At 45.7% G+C, this 15,660-nt stretch overlaps 1 protein-coding gene across 3 annotated transcripts in view; it reads right to left on the bottom strand.

Moving 5' to 3' along the window:
* Window positions 1–15,660, bottom strand: part of rab3c (RAB3C, member RAS oncogene family) — a 311,395-nt gene that overhangs the window by 8,896 nt on the left and 286,839 nt on the right. The window contains exons 5-6 of one of the 3 annotated variants that reach the window (XM_068033670.1): window positions 3,703–3,868; window positions 2,931–3,564 (exon numbers count right to left, since the gene is read on the bottom strand). The exons of the other annotated variants lie outside the window; for them this stretch is intronic. Coding sequence (XP_067889771.1) covers window positions 3,747–3,868 — 122 coding nt within the window. The 3' untranslated portion in view covers window positions 2,931–3,564; window positions 3,703–3,746. Of the gene's footprint in view, window positions 1–2,930; window positions 3,565–3,702; window positions 3,869–15,660 lie in introns of those variants that run through there. 3 annotated transcript variants of the gene reach the window in all.

Genomic DNA, 15,660 nt, shown 5'->3' with positions numbered 1-15,660 from the left:
GCACTCTGGAGTAAATTTTTGCCTTTTGCATAATCATCTGGCAGATCTGATATCACCACCCTGCCCCCATTCTAAAACTTGTCTGATTCTCATTTGATTGAAATCAAAAGCTATTTATTCCCTTAATTACCAAGGCATCATAACTAATGCTCGTCTGTTTTCTCAGTTAGTGTTACTCTTTCTCCCTCAGGTGGCCACTTGCTTCACTTTAACCACTACACAGATTTGAAGCACAAGTACCTATAAGGTAAATTCAGAATTGCACTGGTGGCATACAATTGAGGCTGTTGCAAGTGTTCAGAGTGGCAATAAATTTCTTTAAACATGCAAATTATGCCATTGGACTGGAGAATAGCTAATGTAAGAATATAAATTCTTCAGAAGAAGCCTATTTCTATAACACCCAGGATCAGATTAGCTATTTTATCCACTTCAGGAGCTACTTTTAATGTCTTATAAACCTTATACCTCAAATTCTGCCACTCTTCCACAGAATCCAACCTTTCCCTCATTTAAAGTATAATAATTAGCTATGTTTACCAAGAAGTACCACCTCATATATACTGACATTTAATTCCGTGAATTCAATGTACTTTTTTGCTCAATTCACTATCATATCAATAGCCCTTGTTTTGGCCCTCATAATTCTTATTATGCCTCCTATTTTAGTATTGTTTACTAAATTTTTTATTTGTTCATGGGATGTGGCCATTGCTGGCTAGGCCAGCATTTATTGTCCATCCCTAATGGCCCTTGAGAAGGTGGTGGTGAGCTACCTTCTTGAACTGCTGCAGTCCATGGGGTGTAGGTAAACCAACAGTGCCGCTGGGAAGGGAGTTCCTGGATTTTGATCCAGCGACAGTGAAAGAACGCGATATAGTTCCATGTGTGGATGGTGTGTGGCTTGGAGGGTAACTTGCAGGTGATGGTGTTCCCATGCATCTGCTGCCCTTGTCCTTCTAGGTGGTAGATGTCGCGGGTTTGGAAGGTGCTGTCAAAGAAGCCTTGGTGAGTTGCTGCAGTGCATCTTGTAGATGGTACACACTGCTGCCACTGTGCGTCGGTGGTGGAGGGAGTGAATGTTGAAGGTTGTGGATGGGGTGCCAATCAAGTGGGCTGCTTTGTCCTGGGTGTTGCGCATCTTGAGTGTTGGTGGAACTGCACCCACCCAGGCGAATGGAGAGTATTCTATCACACTCCTGACTTGTGTCTTGTAGATGGTGGACAGGCATTGGGAAGACAGTCGGTGAGTTACTCACCACAGAATTCCCAGCCTCTGACCTGCTCTTATAGCCACACCATTTATGGTCCAATTCAGTTTCTGGTCAATGGTGACACCCAAGATGTTGATAGTGGGAGATTCAGCAATGGTAATGCCATTGAACGTCAAGGGGTTAAATTCTCTCTTGTTTGAGATAGTCATTGCCTGGCACTTGTGTGTTGTGAACGTTACTTGCCACTTATCAGCCCAACCCTGAATGTTGTCCAGGTCTTGCTGCATATGGACATGGGCTGCTTCAGTATCTGAGGCGTTGTGAATGGTGCTGAACATTGTGCAATTATTAGCGAACATCCCCACTTCTGACCTTATGATGGAGGGAAGATCATTGATGAAGCGGCTGAAGATGGTTGGTTGGGTCTAGGACACTGCTCTGAGGAACTCCAGCAGTGATGTCCTGAGACTGAGATGATTGACCTCCAACAACCACAACCATCTTCCTTTGTGCTAGGTAGGACTTCAACCAGTGGAGAGTTTTCCCCTTGGTTCCCATTGACTCCAGTTTTGCTCAGGCTCATTGATGCCACACTCGGTCAAATGCTGCCTTGACGTCAAGGGCAGTAACTCGCACCTCACCTAAATCAGATATTACTCCCTCTCACCCTATATCCAAATAATTGATGTACACAATGAAGAGCAGCCGTCTCAGACATAACCCACTGCCCACTTCCAACTATTCTGAGAAACTGTCCTCAACTCCTACTCTGCTTCATCCCTTCTAACCAGTTATTGAATCCAATTTTCTATCACTCCCCCTAATTCCATATTCCATAGTCTTCTCCTATAACTTTCTATATCATACTTTGTAAAACAGACTTTTGAAAAGGCATGTAGACTATATTCGGTGCATTTTCCTCATCCCCTTCCTCAAAGAACTCATCAGATTTGTCAAACATTATCGTTCTTTCTGAAATCCATGTTGTCTGCTTCTAATTCTTATTATCTCTTCATTTAGATATTTTGTAATTTCATTTTAACAGTTTAATTTTTCCTTACTGCAGATGTTAAACTTACTGGTCTGATCTGTTTGAAAATGGGTATTACATTGATGATTCCAATTCTCCAGGCCATTACTGCAATCAACAGAACCCTGAAATATACTTTCCAAGACCTCTATTATCTCTTTCCCATTTCTTTCATGACCTTTACATGTATTTTTCAGATTTAAATACTTCATCCTCCTGTCTTCTCTAATACATTGCTTTTATTTATTATTTCTCTCATCTTGTCATCAATTCAGGATGTACCAATTTCACCCCACATCCTTCTTGTTTCTAAGTATTGATGCAAAGTACTTGTTAAGTAACCCTGCCAATTATTCTTCTACTAATTCACTATTCTCTCCTCCCGACTTCCACTTTAAATTTTACAATTCTCTTTTTACTAATATTTGTAGAATATTTTACTGTTTTAATAGCATTTGAGATTCTCTCTTCATACTCCCTCCTTGCTTTTCTTATCCCTTTTTCACCGCTTTGTTTTCTCATCTTTTATTTTTTATTTTTGTTATCCCTATAGGCCCCATATGCCCTCTTCAATCTCACATTTTTCTAAACTCTATTTATTAATCACACCTTGAAACTTGAAGTCTTCTCTTTAATTGTATATATGTACATTGCACCCATTTCTGAACAATAGTCCTGTGCCAGTTTCCAAATACCCTCACTTAGCTCATTCCTTATTTTTCCAAAATCTAATCATGTGCAGACACAATTATCATCACAAAACATTGTATTACAACATTTTATGTCATGTCTTTCTTCTAAACACTGGGCTATTCTTTGGTGAACCTATGTGCTGTCCTGAAGCTGTCCAGTGTTATCTGGGCCAGTATCCTCAGAGGGGTTAGGCTATATTCTGGGAACAAGTAACTCTTGGACACCAGCCTGGTGTCAGTCCCACTGAAAGTTGCCTTGCCACTTCTGATGCATCAGTAGTCTGGTGCTGTCTCCTTCCACCTACATGAGCAGGAACTTGAGGGAGCTGATTGGAGGGTTTATATGGACTGCTAACAGGTTCTTCCAGTAGGGGCTGATGTCTACTGAGTCTCTTCTCAACAATGTCAGACTACATTTTCACTTCTGATTCCTCTGCATGTCCTTGTGCTCGACATCACACAGTGACAAAACCTCATTGGCTGTAGCTGTATCCCCTCAGGTGGAGGTGAGTCAGTGAAAGAAAGGCTGATTGATGTGGTAGGTGAGAATGCAGTGGGGTTTGCAGAGGTTGAAAGGTCTTGCCATCTCTCTTCCTCTACTCTTCAGCAGCATCTTGTTGTGTTTCATCTAAAAGAAAAGAAGAGGTTAGGCAGCTAATTCGAAGAGTTCTGTTTAGCACTTGAAGGTGCACAATGAAGTTTCTTGTAAATGTTGTCTTTGCTCCTGAGACATGAGATGGGGAAGCTGCTTATGGTCCAGACAAACCTACAGTTGCTATTTGCCCTCCTACTTCTCTGTCCCCAACAGCATCAGCGATATGCCACCCTAGAGCTCCAGTATTTCTTCTTCAGGCGCAGGATGAGAGGTCTTGTATGGTGGGCGAACCACCACCCGTAGCTCAAAATTTGCAAGCCTTGTGGGCCACATACTCCTGAAAGTGAAAAGAGAAGGCATAAGGATAGCACTGAAGACTGGCAAAATATCTTTTTCTAAGAGTGAGACGCTTAAGGCAATGATGGGGGCAACAAACACAAAAGCACAGTTCTAGTGAATTAGGAACAGCTTCTCATGCATGCAGACTGTGAGGGAAGGTGCACTTGCAGATTTGCAGATTGCATATGGTGATGGGAGCAGGGATCATTGGTGCAGATTGCAGCCCTCGAGACAAAATATGATGGAGAGCCAAAAACAGAAACTGCACCAAAGGTTCATTGAAAGGAGTACGCTTACCTTGGCTGCTCCAGTTGGATCATTGGTCTTCTTCCTGAGAAATCCTAGAGGTCAAGGAGGTAACACTCACTGTTACAGCCACTTCCCTCCCCAAAATGCATATCACAGATTTCAGGGGTTTCCTGCCATGACTCCAAAGAGACTGTCCCTCACAGTGTGCATTTCAGTCAGCAGAACATCCAGGTTTGATTCAGAAATATTTTCTGCTCTTCTCTGCGATCTGGTTGCTATCCTTTTCTCCCAGTTTGCCTGATTCCTTCAGTGCTGCCATTAGCCCTTAAAGCATAAGGAGGTTTTATATCCTGCTGCAGTAGGTCCCTGCCGAGGGAGTTTTCTACACAGTTCTCCCAACTGCCCATGTTTTCCTACATCCCATCCTCTGGTATAACAGTGGCACGGCAGACTTTATTTGCGTAGCCTGCCTATCTCTTATGAGCTGAGCCTACGATTTCTAATTTAATCTTTATGATGAGCAAAATTCTTCAAATAATTGTCAAAGATTTTCATTTAATTTTACACTAGTGCTTTCCAGATATGCTCAGTCTAGCACTTAGTAAGATATATTGATTACTTATCATGTAATTTGTCATGGAGATAGACTTTACTTCCAAATGATAAGTTCTAAGTGATGGTTATTTATTTTAATGGCGCTAAGGATCTCAATACCAGTGCCACGTGCTAGTCAGAGTAGAAATAGCAAGATATATCGGATAAATACGTGGCTGAAGAGATGGTGTGAGGGGGAGGGTTTTAGATTCCTGGGACATTGGGACCAGTTCTGGGGGAGGTGGGACCAGTACAAACTGGATGGGTTACACCTGGGTAGGACCAGGACTGATCTCCTAGGCGGAGCATTTTCTGGAGTGTTGGGGAGGGTTTAAATTAAAATGGCAGGGGGTGGGAACCTTTGCAAGCAGTCAAAGGAGGGGGGAATCAAAGACAAGAACAAAAGACAGTAAGGAGAATATGAAAAGTGACAGGCAGAGAAATCAAGGGCCAGAATCAAACAGGGCTACAGTGAAAAATAGTGGGAAGGGGACAAGTAATGTGAAAAGGACAAGCCTTAAGGCTTTGTGCCGTAACACGCGGAGCATTCGCAATAAAGTGGATGAATTAATCACGCAAATAGATGTAAACGGGTATGATATAGTCGGGATTTCGGAGACATGGCTGCAAGGTGACCAGGGAAGAGAAATGAACATCCAGGGATATTCAGTATTTAGGAAGGACAGACAAAAAGCAAAAGGCAGTGGAGTTGCATTGCTGGTTAAAGAGGAAATTAACACAATAGTGAGGAAGGATATTAGCTCTGACGATGTGGAATCTGTATGGGTAGAGCTGAGAAACACTAAGGGGCAAAAAAGGTTAATGGGGGTTGTATATAGACCCCCAAACTGTCGTGGTGATGTTGGGAATGGCATTAAACAGGAAATTAGGGACGCATGCCATAAAGCAACATCTGTAATTATGAGTGACTTTTATCTGCATATAGATTGGCCAAATCAAATGTGTCACAATACCGTAGAGGAGGAATTCATGGAGTGTATATGGGATGGTTTTCTGGACCAATACGTTGAGGAACCAACTAGAGAGCAGGCCATCCGAGACTGGGCATTGTGTAATGAGAGGAATAATTAACAATCTAGTTGTGCGAGACCCCTTAAGGATGAGTGACCATAATATGATAGAATTCTTCATCAAAATGTAGAGTGACGGCATTGATTCTGAGACGAGGGTCCTGAATTTTAATAAAGGAAACTACGAAGGCAAGAGGCGCGAGTTGGCTATGACTGATTGGGAAACGTTACTTAAAGGGATGATGGTGGAAGGCAATGGCAAACATTGAAAGAGCGCGTGGATGAACTGCAACAATTGTTTATTCCTGTCTGCCGCAAAAGTGAAACGGTAAAGATAGCCAAACCATGGCTTACAAGGGAAATTAGAGATAGCATTAGAACCAAGGAAGAGGCATTCAAATTTGCCAGAAAAAACAACGGACCTGAGGATTGGGAGCAATTTAGAATTCAGCAAAGGAGGATCAAGGGTTTGATTAAGAAGGGAAAAGTAGAGTACGAGAGTAAGCTTGCGGGGAACATAAAAACTGACTGTAAAAGTTTCTATAGGTATGTGAAGAGAAAAGGATTGGTGAAGACAAATGTAGGTCCCTTACAGTCAGAAACAGGGGAATTTATTATGGGGAATAAAGAAATGGCTGACCAACTAAATGCATACTTTGGTTCTGACTTCACAAACAAGGACACAAATATCATACCAGAAATGTTGGGGAACACAGGGTTTAGTGGGAGGGAGGAACTGAAGGAAATCAGGATTCGTAGAGAAATGGTGTTGGGGAAATTGATGGGATTGAAGGCCGATAAATCCCGAGGCCCTGATAATCTACATCCCAGAGTATTTAAGGAAGTGGCCCTAGAAATAATGGATGCATTGGTGGTCATCTTCCAAGATTCTATAGACTCGGGAACAGTTCCTACAGATTGGAGGGTAGCTAATGTAACCCCACTATTTAAAAAGGGAGGTAGAGAGAAAGCAAGGAATTATAGACCAGTCAGCCTGACGTCGGTAGTGGGGAAAATTCTCGAGTCCATTATCAAAGATTTTATGGCAGAGCACTTGGAGAACAATGGTAGAATCGGGCAGAGTCAGCATGGATTTAGGAAAGGAGGATAGCAAATGTTGTCCCCTTGTTCAAGAAGGGGAGTAGAGACAGCCCTGGTAATTATAGACCTGTGAGCCTTACTTCGGTTGTGGGTAAAATGTTAAAAAGTTTATAAGAGACAGGATTTATAATCATCTTGAAAAGAATAAGTTCATTAGCGATAGTTAGCACGGTTTTGTGACGGGTAGGTCGTGCCTCACAAACCTTGAGTTTTTCGAGAAGGTGACCAAACAGGTGGATGAGGGTAAAGCAGTGAATGTGGTGTATATGGATTTCAGTAAGGCGTTTGATAAGGTTCCCCACGGTAGGCTATTGCAGAAAATACGGAAGTATGGGGTTGAAGGTGCTTTAGAGCTTTGGATCAGAAATTGGCTAGCTGAAAGAAGACAGAGGGTGGTGGTTGATGGCAAATGTTCATCCTGGAGTTTAGTTACTAGTGGTGGACCACAAGGATCTGTTTTGGGGCCACTGCTGTTTGTCATTTTTATAAATGACCTGGAAGAGGGTGTAGAAGGGTGGGTTAGTAAATTTGCGGATGACACGAAGGTCGGTGGAGTTGTGGATAGTGCCGAAGGATGTTGTAGGGTACAGAGGGACATAGATAGGCTGCAGAGCTGGGCTGAGAGATGGCAAATGGAGTTTAATGCGGAAAAGTGTGAGGTGATTCACTTTGGAAGGAGTAACAGGAATGCAGAGTACTGGGCTAATGGGAAGATTCTTGGTAGTGTAGATGAACAGAGAGATCTTGGTGTCCAGGTACATAAATCCCTGAAAGTTGCTACCCAGGTTAATAGGGCTGTTAAGAAGGCATATGGTGTGTTAGCTTTTATTAGTAGGGGGATCGAGTTTCGGAGCCACGAGGTCATGCTGCAGCTGTACAAAACTCTGGTGAGACCGCACCTGGAGTATTGCGTGCAGTTCTGGTCACCGCATTATAGGAAGGATGTGGAAGCTTTGGAAAGGGTGCAGAGGTGATTTACTAGGATGTTGCCTAGTATGGAGGGAAGGTCTTACGAGGAAAGGCTGAGGGACTTGAGGTTGTTTTCGTTGGAGAGAAGGAGGAGGAGAGGTGACTTAATAGAGACATATAAGATAATCAGAGGTTTAGATAGGGTGGATAGTGAGAGTCTTTTTCCTCGGATGGTGATGGCAAACACGAGGGGACATAGCTTTAAGTTGAGGGGTGATAGATATAGGACAGATGTTAGAGGTAGTTTCTTTACTCAGAGAGTAGTAGGGGCGTGGAACACCCTGCCTGCAATAGTAGTAGGCTCGCCAACTTTAAGGGCATTTAAGTGGTCATTGGATAGACATATGGATGAAAATGGAATAGTGTAGTTCAGATGGTTTCACAGGTCGGCGCAACATCGAGGGCCGAAGGGCCTGTACTGCGCTGTAATGTTCTAATTCTAAAAAATCATGCTTGACAAATCAACTAGAATTCTTCGAGGATGTAAGTAGTAGAGTTGATGAGGGGAAGCCAGTGGATGTGATTTATTTGGACTTGCAGAAGGCTTTCGACAAAGTCCCACATAAGAGATTAGCATGTAAAATTTAAGTGCATGGGATTAGGGGTAGTGTATTGCAATGGACAGAAAATTGGTTGACGGACAGGAAACAAAGAGTAGGAATAAATGGGTCTTTTTCCGAATGGCAGGCAGTGTCTAGTGGGGTACCGCAGGGATCAGTGCTAGGACACCAGCTATTCACAATATATATTAATGATTTAGATGAGGGAACTAAAGGTAATATCTCCAAATTTGCAGATGACACAAAACTGGGTGGGAGGGTGAGTTGTGAGGAGGATGCAGAGATGCTTCAGGGTGATTTGGACAAGTTGAGTGAGTGGGCTAATGCATGGCAGATGCAGTACAATGCGGATAAACATGAGGTTATCCACTCTGGTAGCAAAAACAGGAAGGCAGATTATTATCTGAACGGCTATAAACTGAGAGAGGGGAATATGCAGCGAAACCTGGGTGTTCTCGTACACCCGTTGCTGAAGGTAAGCATGCAGTTGCAACAGGCGGTAAAAAAGGAAAATGGTATGTTGGCCTTCATAGCAAGAGGATTCGAGTACAGAAGCAGGGATGTCTTGCTGCAATTATACAGGGCCTTGGTGGGGCCACACCTGGAATATTGTGTGCAGTTTTGGTCTCCTTATCTGAGGAAGGATGTTCTTGCCATAGAGGGAGTGCAGCGTAGGTTTACCAGACTGATTCCTGGGATGGAAGGACTGACATATGAGGAGAGATTGTGTCGGTTAGGATTATATGCGCTGGAGTTCAGAAGAGTGAGGGGGGATCTCATAGAAACCTATAAAAATCTAACAGGACTTGACAGGGTAGATGCAGGAAGGATGTTCCCGATGGTGGGGGAGTCCAGAACCAGGGGTCATAGTCTAAGGATACGGGGTAAACCTTTCAGGACTGAGATGAGGAGAAATTACTTCACTCAGAGAGTGGTGAGCCTGTGGAATTCGCTACCACAAGAAAGCAGTTGAGGCCAAAACATTGTATGTTTTCAAGAAGGAGTTAGATATAGCTCTTGGAGCGAAAGGGATCAAAGGATATGGGGAGAAAGCAGGAACAGGTTACTGAGCTGGATGATCAGCCATGATCATAATGAATGGTGGAGCAGGCTCGAAGGGCCGAATGGCCTACTCCTGCTCCTATTTTCTATGTTTTTATGTAATACCCAAATTCACTTTATTTCCATCAGAATTTTAGAAGCTTTTGGAAGTTTGGACTAATTTAAACACTGCCAGCAATGCAATGGCATGGTACTTCATCCCTGGCATGTCAAAATTTCTAACCCAGAAAACACGATTATTGCCATTTTGAAGGTGGGTGTCTGTGCCAGGGGAAGCACCATGGAGCTACCACAAATGTAAATGATCGGATGCCAGAGGACTCTCTGCCAGTGATATAGGAACAAAAACTGGTTGGGCCAAAGAATTATAGTTCCAAGTTCCTCTTTACACCTTCCTTGAAGCTGAACCACTAATTCTAATGGGAATCGAATGCTAATTGAATCTGGCATGGCGGGCCTACTGCTGATCACATTGCCAAACTATCTTGCAGGATTTCCAGAAAGGACAAAATCCCAACTCCAAAATGCATCAAAATGATAATTGGGTGGTGATGCAATAAAATTACCTCCACCCAACCCCCACTGGAAGATATTGTTCCACTAGTTAGGGGGCAGGAACCACACAATGTAAGGCCTTGTCCCAAATTCTTCACCTTTAATACTCAAATTCTGATCCATAAAAGAGTGTAATTTCTGGGCTACCATCAAGGCTGTGTCAGTTGTCGGCCCTGAACTTTCGAGATTTTTCTGGACTCCCATTATAACTCACTGGGTAACCGGAGAAACCCACCCAAGGCCTACCCTTAAGGAGTGGAACATGCATCTAAGGCAAATCCAGGGGTGTGGTCTCTTACTCAGCGTTCCTGCTTTTTTGGGTCATTTAGGACCCATGTAACACTGGAGGTTGAGTGAAATGAGGCATTTGGACTACCAGACAGGCATAAATGGGGCCCATGGGGCATCTAGTGTTCTATTGTACTGAATATTTATTTAGAACAATATTTTTACTGTTCCCTTTCCACGGGCCTGAAGTTTGGGCTTTGGGGCGTGTGGAAAATTCCACCCCTTCCCTCGATGACAACCTGATGCTACATTTTTCAGTTGCATGGCCCAGGCTGGTGCCAGAGTTGTGTCTGCAGTGGCATAGGTGCCCAGTTACCTCATTAAAATTAGGTGCACTCCCAATGCAAACTCCAGCACGATCAGCTTTGGAGAGCACCAGAGCAATCTTGCTGGTATGGATTTTCAGAGCCACTAAAGAGCAGAAGGACCAAGCCCATTAAGAACTACCACAATATAGCACCAGAGAATAGAAACTTATAAAAACACTTCCAGCATTGGTATAGTTCGATCATGAAAAATATAGGAGTCACAGTTCAGGATTTTGGTCCAATTTCCACAAAGGATTGAAAGAAATGCGATTTTGTTTTTAAGCAGAGTATAGGGCTACAGAGAATACTCTGCTTCACAAAATAACCTTACACTAAATTGGATGGAAGCCTAGTAATATGCATCCTATGTAGTTATATGATACTAACTGTAATCCTCAGATCCATTTAATATTCCAGTAATCCTATTGAATACAAAAGGAATTTTATGATTGAATTTCCATTGGAAGATACTGAATTGGCACATCGATCGATAGAAAAGAAAATTGGGTCGAGTATAAAATGTGCTGTCAATTCGTTATTGTGATTGATTTATATGACTGACCAGGGCTGCTTTCACCCGAACGCAGCTACTAGCCCCCACCCCACTGGTCGCTCACCCCCCTCGGCAACTTTGCTTTCTTCCCCTCCCCCCTATTGGTCGCTTGCCCCCCTCAGCCGCTCACTCCAGACCTTGCTGCTCCCCCTCACTCCCCTGGCCGATTGTTCCCTGTTCGTGCCACCCCGCTTTCCAGCTGCTCGCCCCCCCACCCCCCCCCCCCCGCCCTACTCCAGCCACTAGCTCCAGGCCGCATTGCTTCCCTCCTCTCAGCCACTCTTTCCCATGTTTCATCAGTCTCCACGCACCGCCCGAAGAAGCAAGGCGAGCCACAAGGGGTGACGGGGCAGCGCATGAGCGAGTGGCCGAGAGGAGGGAAGTGGCGCGGCCCAGAGCTAGCTGATGAGGGCAGGGAGCGAGTGGCCGGAGAGTCAGGTGGCATGAAGTGAGCAACAATCAGCCACGGGAGTGGGGGAAGCAGTGAGGTCTGGTGCGGGTGGCGGAGGTGAGGAAGCGGCGAGGCCTGGAACGAGTTGCTGAACGGGGAGAGTTCCAGCCTCAAAGTCTCCCATTCAGCCGCTTCCTCCAACCAAGTGGGGGCTGGATACCTGATGATGCTTTATCACGCATGCGCAAAGCTGGACCGGGCGTGGATATGTGATGACGTTGGCGCTGTGCGATGACGCCATCCCGCGCATGTGCCACCAAGTCCTGGCAGGATGTAGCTGCACATGTGCACAGCTTGGCACACTCTGATGACGCCAGTGGGCTGGTGCGTTGTCAGGAATCACTTTGTTTTTGAAAGGCACCCTGGTGAAAGGTGATTAATATGCTAAATGGAAGATTGTGTCCCACAGCGACTAAATAATATGATTTTCCTCCGTGGTGAGTTTGGAGATGGGGAGAGCATAAAATTGCGTCAGGTGGTTGGGGGGTGGGGGGGGGCAATCCCGCCACCATCCTGCCTCTGCCAAAATTTAGGCCTGTGAACAGCCTTCCCACCCCGCTTCCAATTGAGGCACTTTACTGGGCAATTAATCCCCAATTATGGGCCACATCCTGCCACCACCGCAATTAGCTGTGTGGCAGGCAGCCCTGTGGTCGCAGGGAAGCACGGCACAAAAAACTGTGCGGGTTGCCTCCTGGCTCCTGTGGGGGGGGGGGGGGGGGGCATTCCTCGTTAAAAGACACTTAGTGCCTGAACGAGGGACCTGGCATTGGGAAGGGGGGGCCCGCTGAGAGCCAAACCCCTGCCTTTGCAAGTGACCTCCCACACTCTCCTCCCCTGCGACCCCCAACCTCCAAGTCCCTTCCGCCCCGACCTACCCTGGGTCCAGCGCCACTCCTGGGCCTCGACTAGGTGTTCTTCTGACGACAACCACCATCTCCGTGGTGGCGCTGCTCAGTGAAAGAAGCCAGAAGCTCCCAAGGCCAGGACCTCTGGTGATGGGGTCCTTGAACCTGTGGAAGGCCCGCCGCTGTCCACTTAAGTGCCTGATTGACACTAGACTCAATGGGATTTCCAGAGAAGAGGCGACGTGGGGTTCTAGGCGTTGCTTTTTCCGGACATTGAGATCCCCATCGCCAGCATAAATTCCAGGCCTAAGTGTTTGTTAGCTTGTCTACATAAGTTTAAAAAAAAACTCACACCAGACCTGGATTTTCTCAGAGGCAGGACCGAAAGCAAAGTTATAAAATAGCACGTCGGGTCGGCTATCTGATGTGTTCCTGTCTTGGAATGATCTTGGTGGAGGTGGGGTCAACCTGGTAGTGGCTACCCGCCCGGCAGTAGTGGTAGCCAATTAGGTCCATTAATGGCCCAATTGAGGGAATGATGTTGCCACCAGACGGTCACCCCGCTGAGGCCAGACCCCAGCAGGCAATTGGAGGCAGCCTCCTGGCCATGGGCCGGTGGGGTGTGGTATAGTGTCCACTGACACCTGCACTCGATCACCTCAGTACGGACCCACAGAGATGCGATGGCCACAGCCGTAGCTGCAAGCCATCCTGTGGAGTGGCTCCCCCTCCACAATGATGGCCTAATAGCAGGTGCGATGTATTGTTTTTAAATTTTTCCCACTGCTGCAGATGACATGGCTAGTTCTTTATTTTATGTTATGTGGTAAATTGGATTGATTAAATTAAGGTATCCTAGGTATAACAATTGTTCTGTGTGGTCACCTTATTATAAATTAGGGCAGTTTAACAGTTCATATCTGCTCTCATCTCAAGTGTTTGGCCAGTCCACCTTCAGAAGCATTGAAGTAATACACATGCAAAAGACATGGCCAGGATTTAACAAGGAGGCAATGGCCCCGTCCACCAGCTGGAATATCGGGGGCAATTCCACCTCTGCCGGCCCAGAAAGCCATGACACTAGTTTATGTGGCTCAGGCAATTAATTGCCTGAGTTCGTGGCTTCTGCTCCTCTGAGGCAGGATGTCCCACCTCCAAGAGCTGCCAGCCAATCAGAGGTCTGGCAGCTCTTCAGTTCCAACAGCGCCACTGGGAACAGTGACCACTGCTGGGACTGCTGCAGGTCCTGGACCCAGCCAGCGATGGAGCCTGGAGAAGTGGTAAGTGGGGTCGGGGCTTGCTGGGGGGCATCAGCCAGGCCCCAGCCAGTGTGGGGTGGTGGGGTGGGGAGGGGGTTGATCACGAGGGTAGGGCAGATCTTCCACTGGGTGGAGCCTGTGCCACAGGGGTGCCCCTCCATGGGGCACAGGGTGCCCGATCAGGAGGGACAGGGTGCCCGATCAGGAAGGACACCCCCATCCCTGGCCCGCAAGGAGGCCACCAAATGTTACTGGGTGGCCTCCCCAGGTGGCGAAGTAAAAAATGGCAAAATACCAGCAGCGGCGGGAAGAGACCCTTACATGGTCTTTAATTGGCCACTTAAGGGCCTCAATTGGCATACATAGAAACATAGAAAATAGGAGCAGGAGTGGGCTATTTGGCCCTTTGAGCCATTTTGAAAACATTCAATGTTTTGGCCTCAACTGCTTTCTGTGGTAGCGAATTCCACAGGCTCACCACTCTCTGGGTGAATAAACTTCTTCTCATCTCAGTCCTGAAAGGTTTACCCCGTATCCTTAGACTATGACCCCTGGTTCTGAATTCCCCCATCATCGGGAACATCCTTCCTGCAGCTACACTGTCAAGTCCTGTTAGAATTTTATAGGTTTCTATGAGATCCCCCCTCACTCTTCTGAACTCCAGCGAATATAATCCTAACCGACTCAATCTCTCCTCATATGTCAGTCCCGCCATCCCAGGAATCAGTCTGGTAAACCTGCACTGCAAGAACATTCTTCCTCAGATAAAGAGACCAAAACTGCACACAGTACTCCAGGTGTGGCCACACCAAGGCCTGGTATAATTGCAGCAAGACATCCCTGCTCCTGTACTCGAATCCTCTTGCTATGAAGGCCAACATACCATTTTCCTTTTTTATCACCTGTTGCACCTGCATGCTTACCTTCAGCGACGGTTTATGTGAACACCCAGGTCTCGCTGCATATTCCCCTCTCTCAGTTTATAGCCATTCAGATAATAATCTGCCTTCCTGTTTTTGCTACCAAAGTGGATAACCTCACATTTATCCACATTACACTGCATCTGCCATGCATTAGCCCACTCACTCAACTTGTCCAAATCACCCTGAAGCCTCTCTGCATCCTCCTCACAACTCACCCTCCCACCCAGTTTTGTGTCATTTGCAAATTTGGAGATATTACATTTAGTTCCCTCATCTAAATCATTAATATATATTGTGAATAGCTGGTGTCCTAGCACTGATCCATGCGGTACCCCACTAGTCACTGCCTGCCATTCGGAAAAAGACCCATTTATCCCTACTCTTTGTTTCCTGTCCACCAACCAATTTTCTATCCATCGCAATACACTACCCCCAATCCCATACCTTTTATGTGGGACTTTGTCGAAAGCCTTCTGAAAGTCCAAATAAACCACATCCACTGGCTCCCCCTCATCAACTCTACTACTTACATCCTCGAAGAATTCTAGGAGATTTGTCGAGCATGATTTCCCTTTCGTAAATCCATGCTGGCTCTGTCCAATTCTACCTCTGTTCTCCAAGTGCTCTGCTATAAAATCTTTGATAATGGACTCTAGAATTTTCCCACTACCGACGTCAGACTGACTGGTCTGTAATTCCATGCTTTCTCTCTACCTCCCTTTTTAAATAGTGGGGTTACATTAACCCTCCAATCTGTAGGAACTGTTCCCGAGTCTATAGAATCTTGGAAGATGATCATCAATGCATCCACTATTTCTCGGGCCACTTCCTTAAGTACTCTGGGATGCAGACCATCAGGCCCTGGGGATTTATTGGCCTTCAATCGCATCAATTTCCCCAACACCATTTCTCTACTAATACTGATTTCTTTCAGTTCCTCTCTCTCATTAAGCCCTGTGTTCCCCAACATTTCTGGTATGATATTTGTGTCCTCCTTTGTGAAGACAGAACCAAAGTATGCATTTAGTTGGTCAGCCAT

Source organism: Heterodontus francisci, chromosome 1, assembly GCF_036365525.1.
Source record: "Heterodontus francisci isolate sHetFra1 chromosome 1, sHetFra1.hap1, whole genome shotgun sequence".
Taxonomy (NCBI): Eukaryota; Metazoa; Chordata; class Chondrichthyes; order Heterodontiformes; family Heterodontidae; genus Heterodontus; species Heterodontus francisci.
The sequence above is the reverse complement of the archived record's forward strand: the minus strand, read 5'-3'. Positions and strand labels throughout refer to the sequence as shown.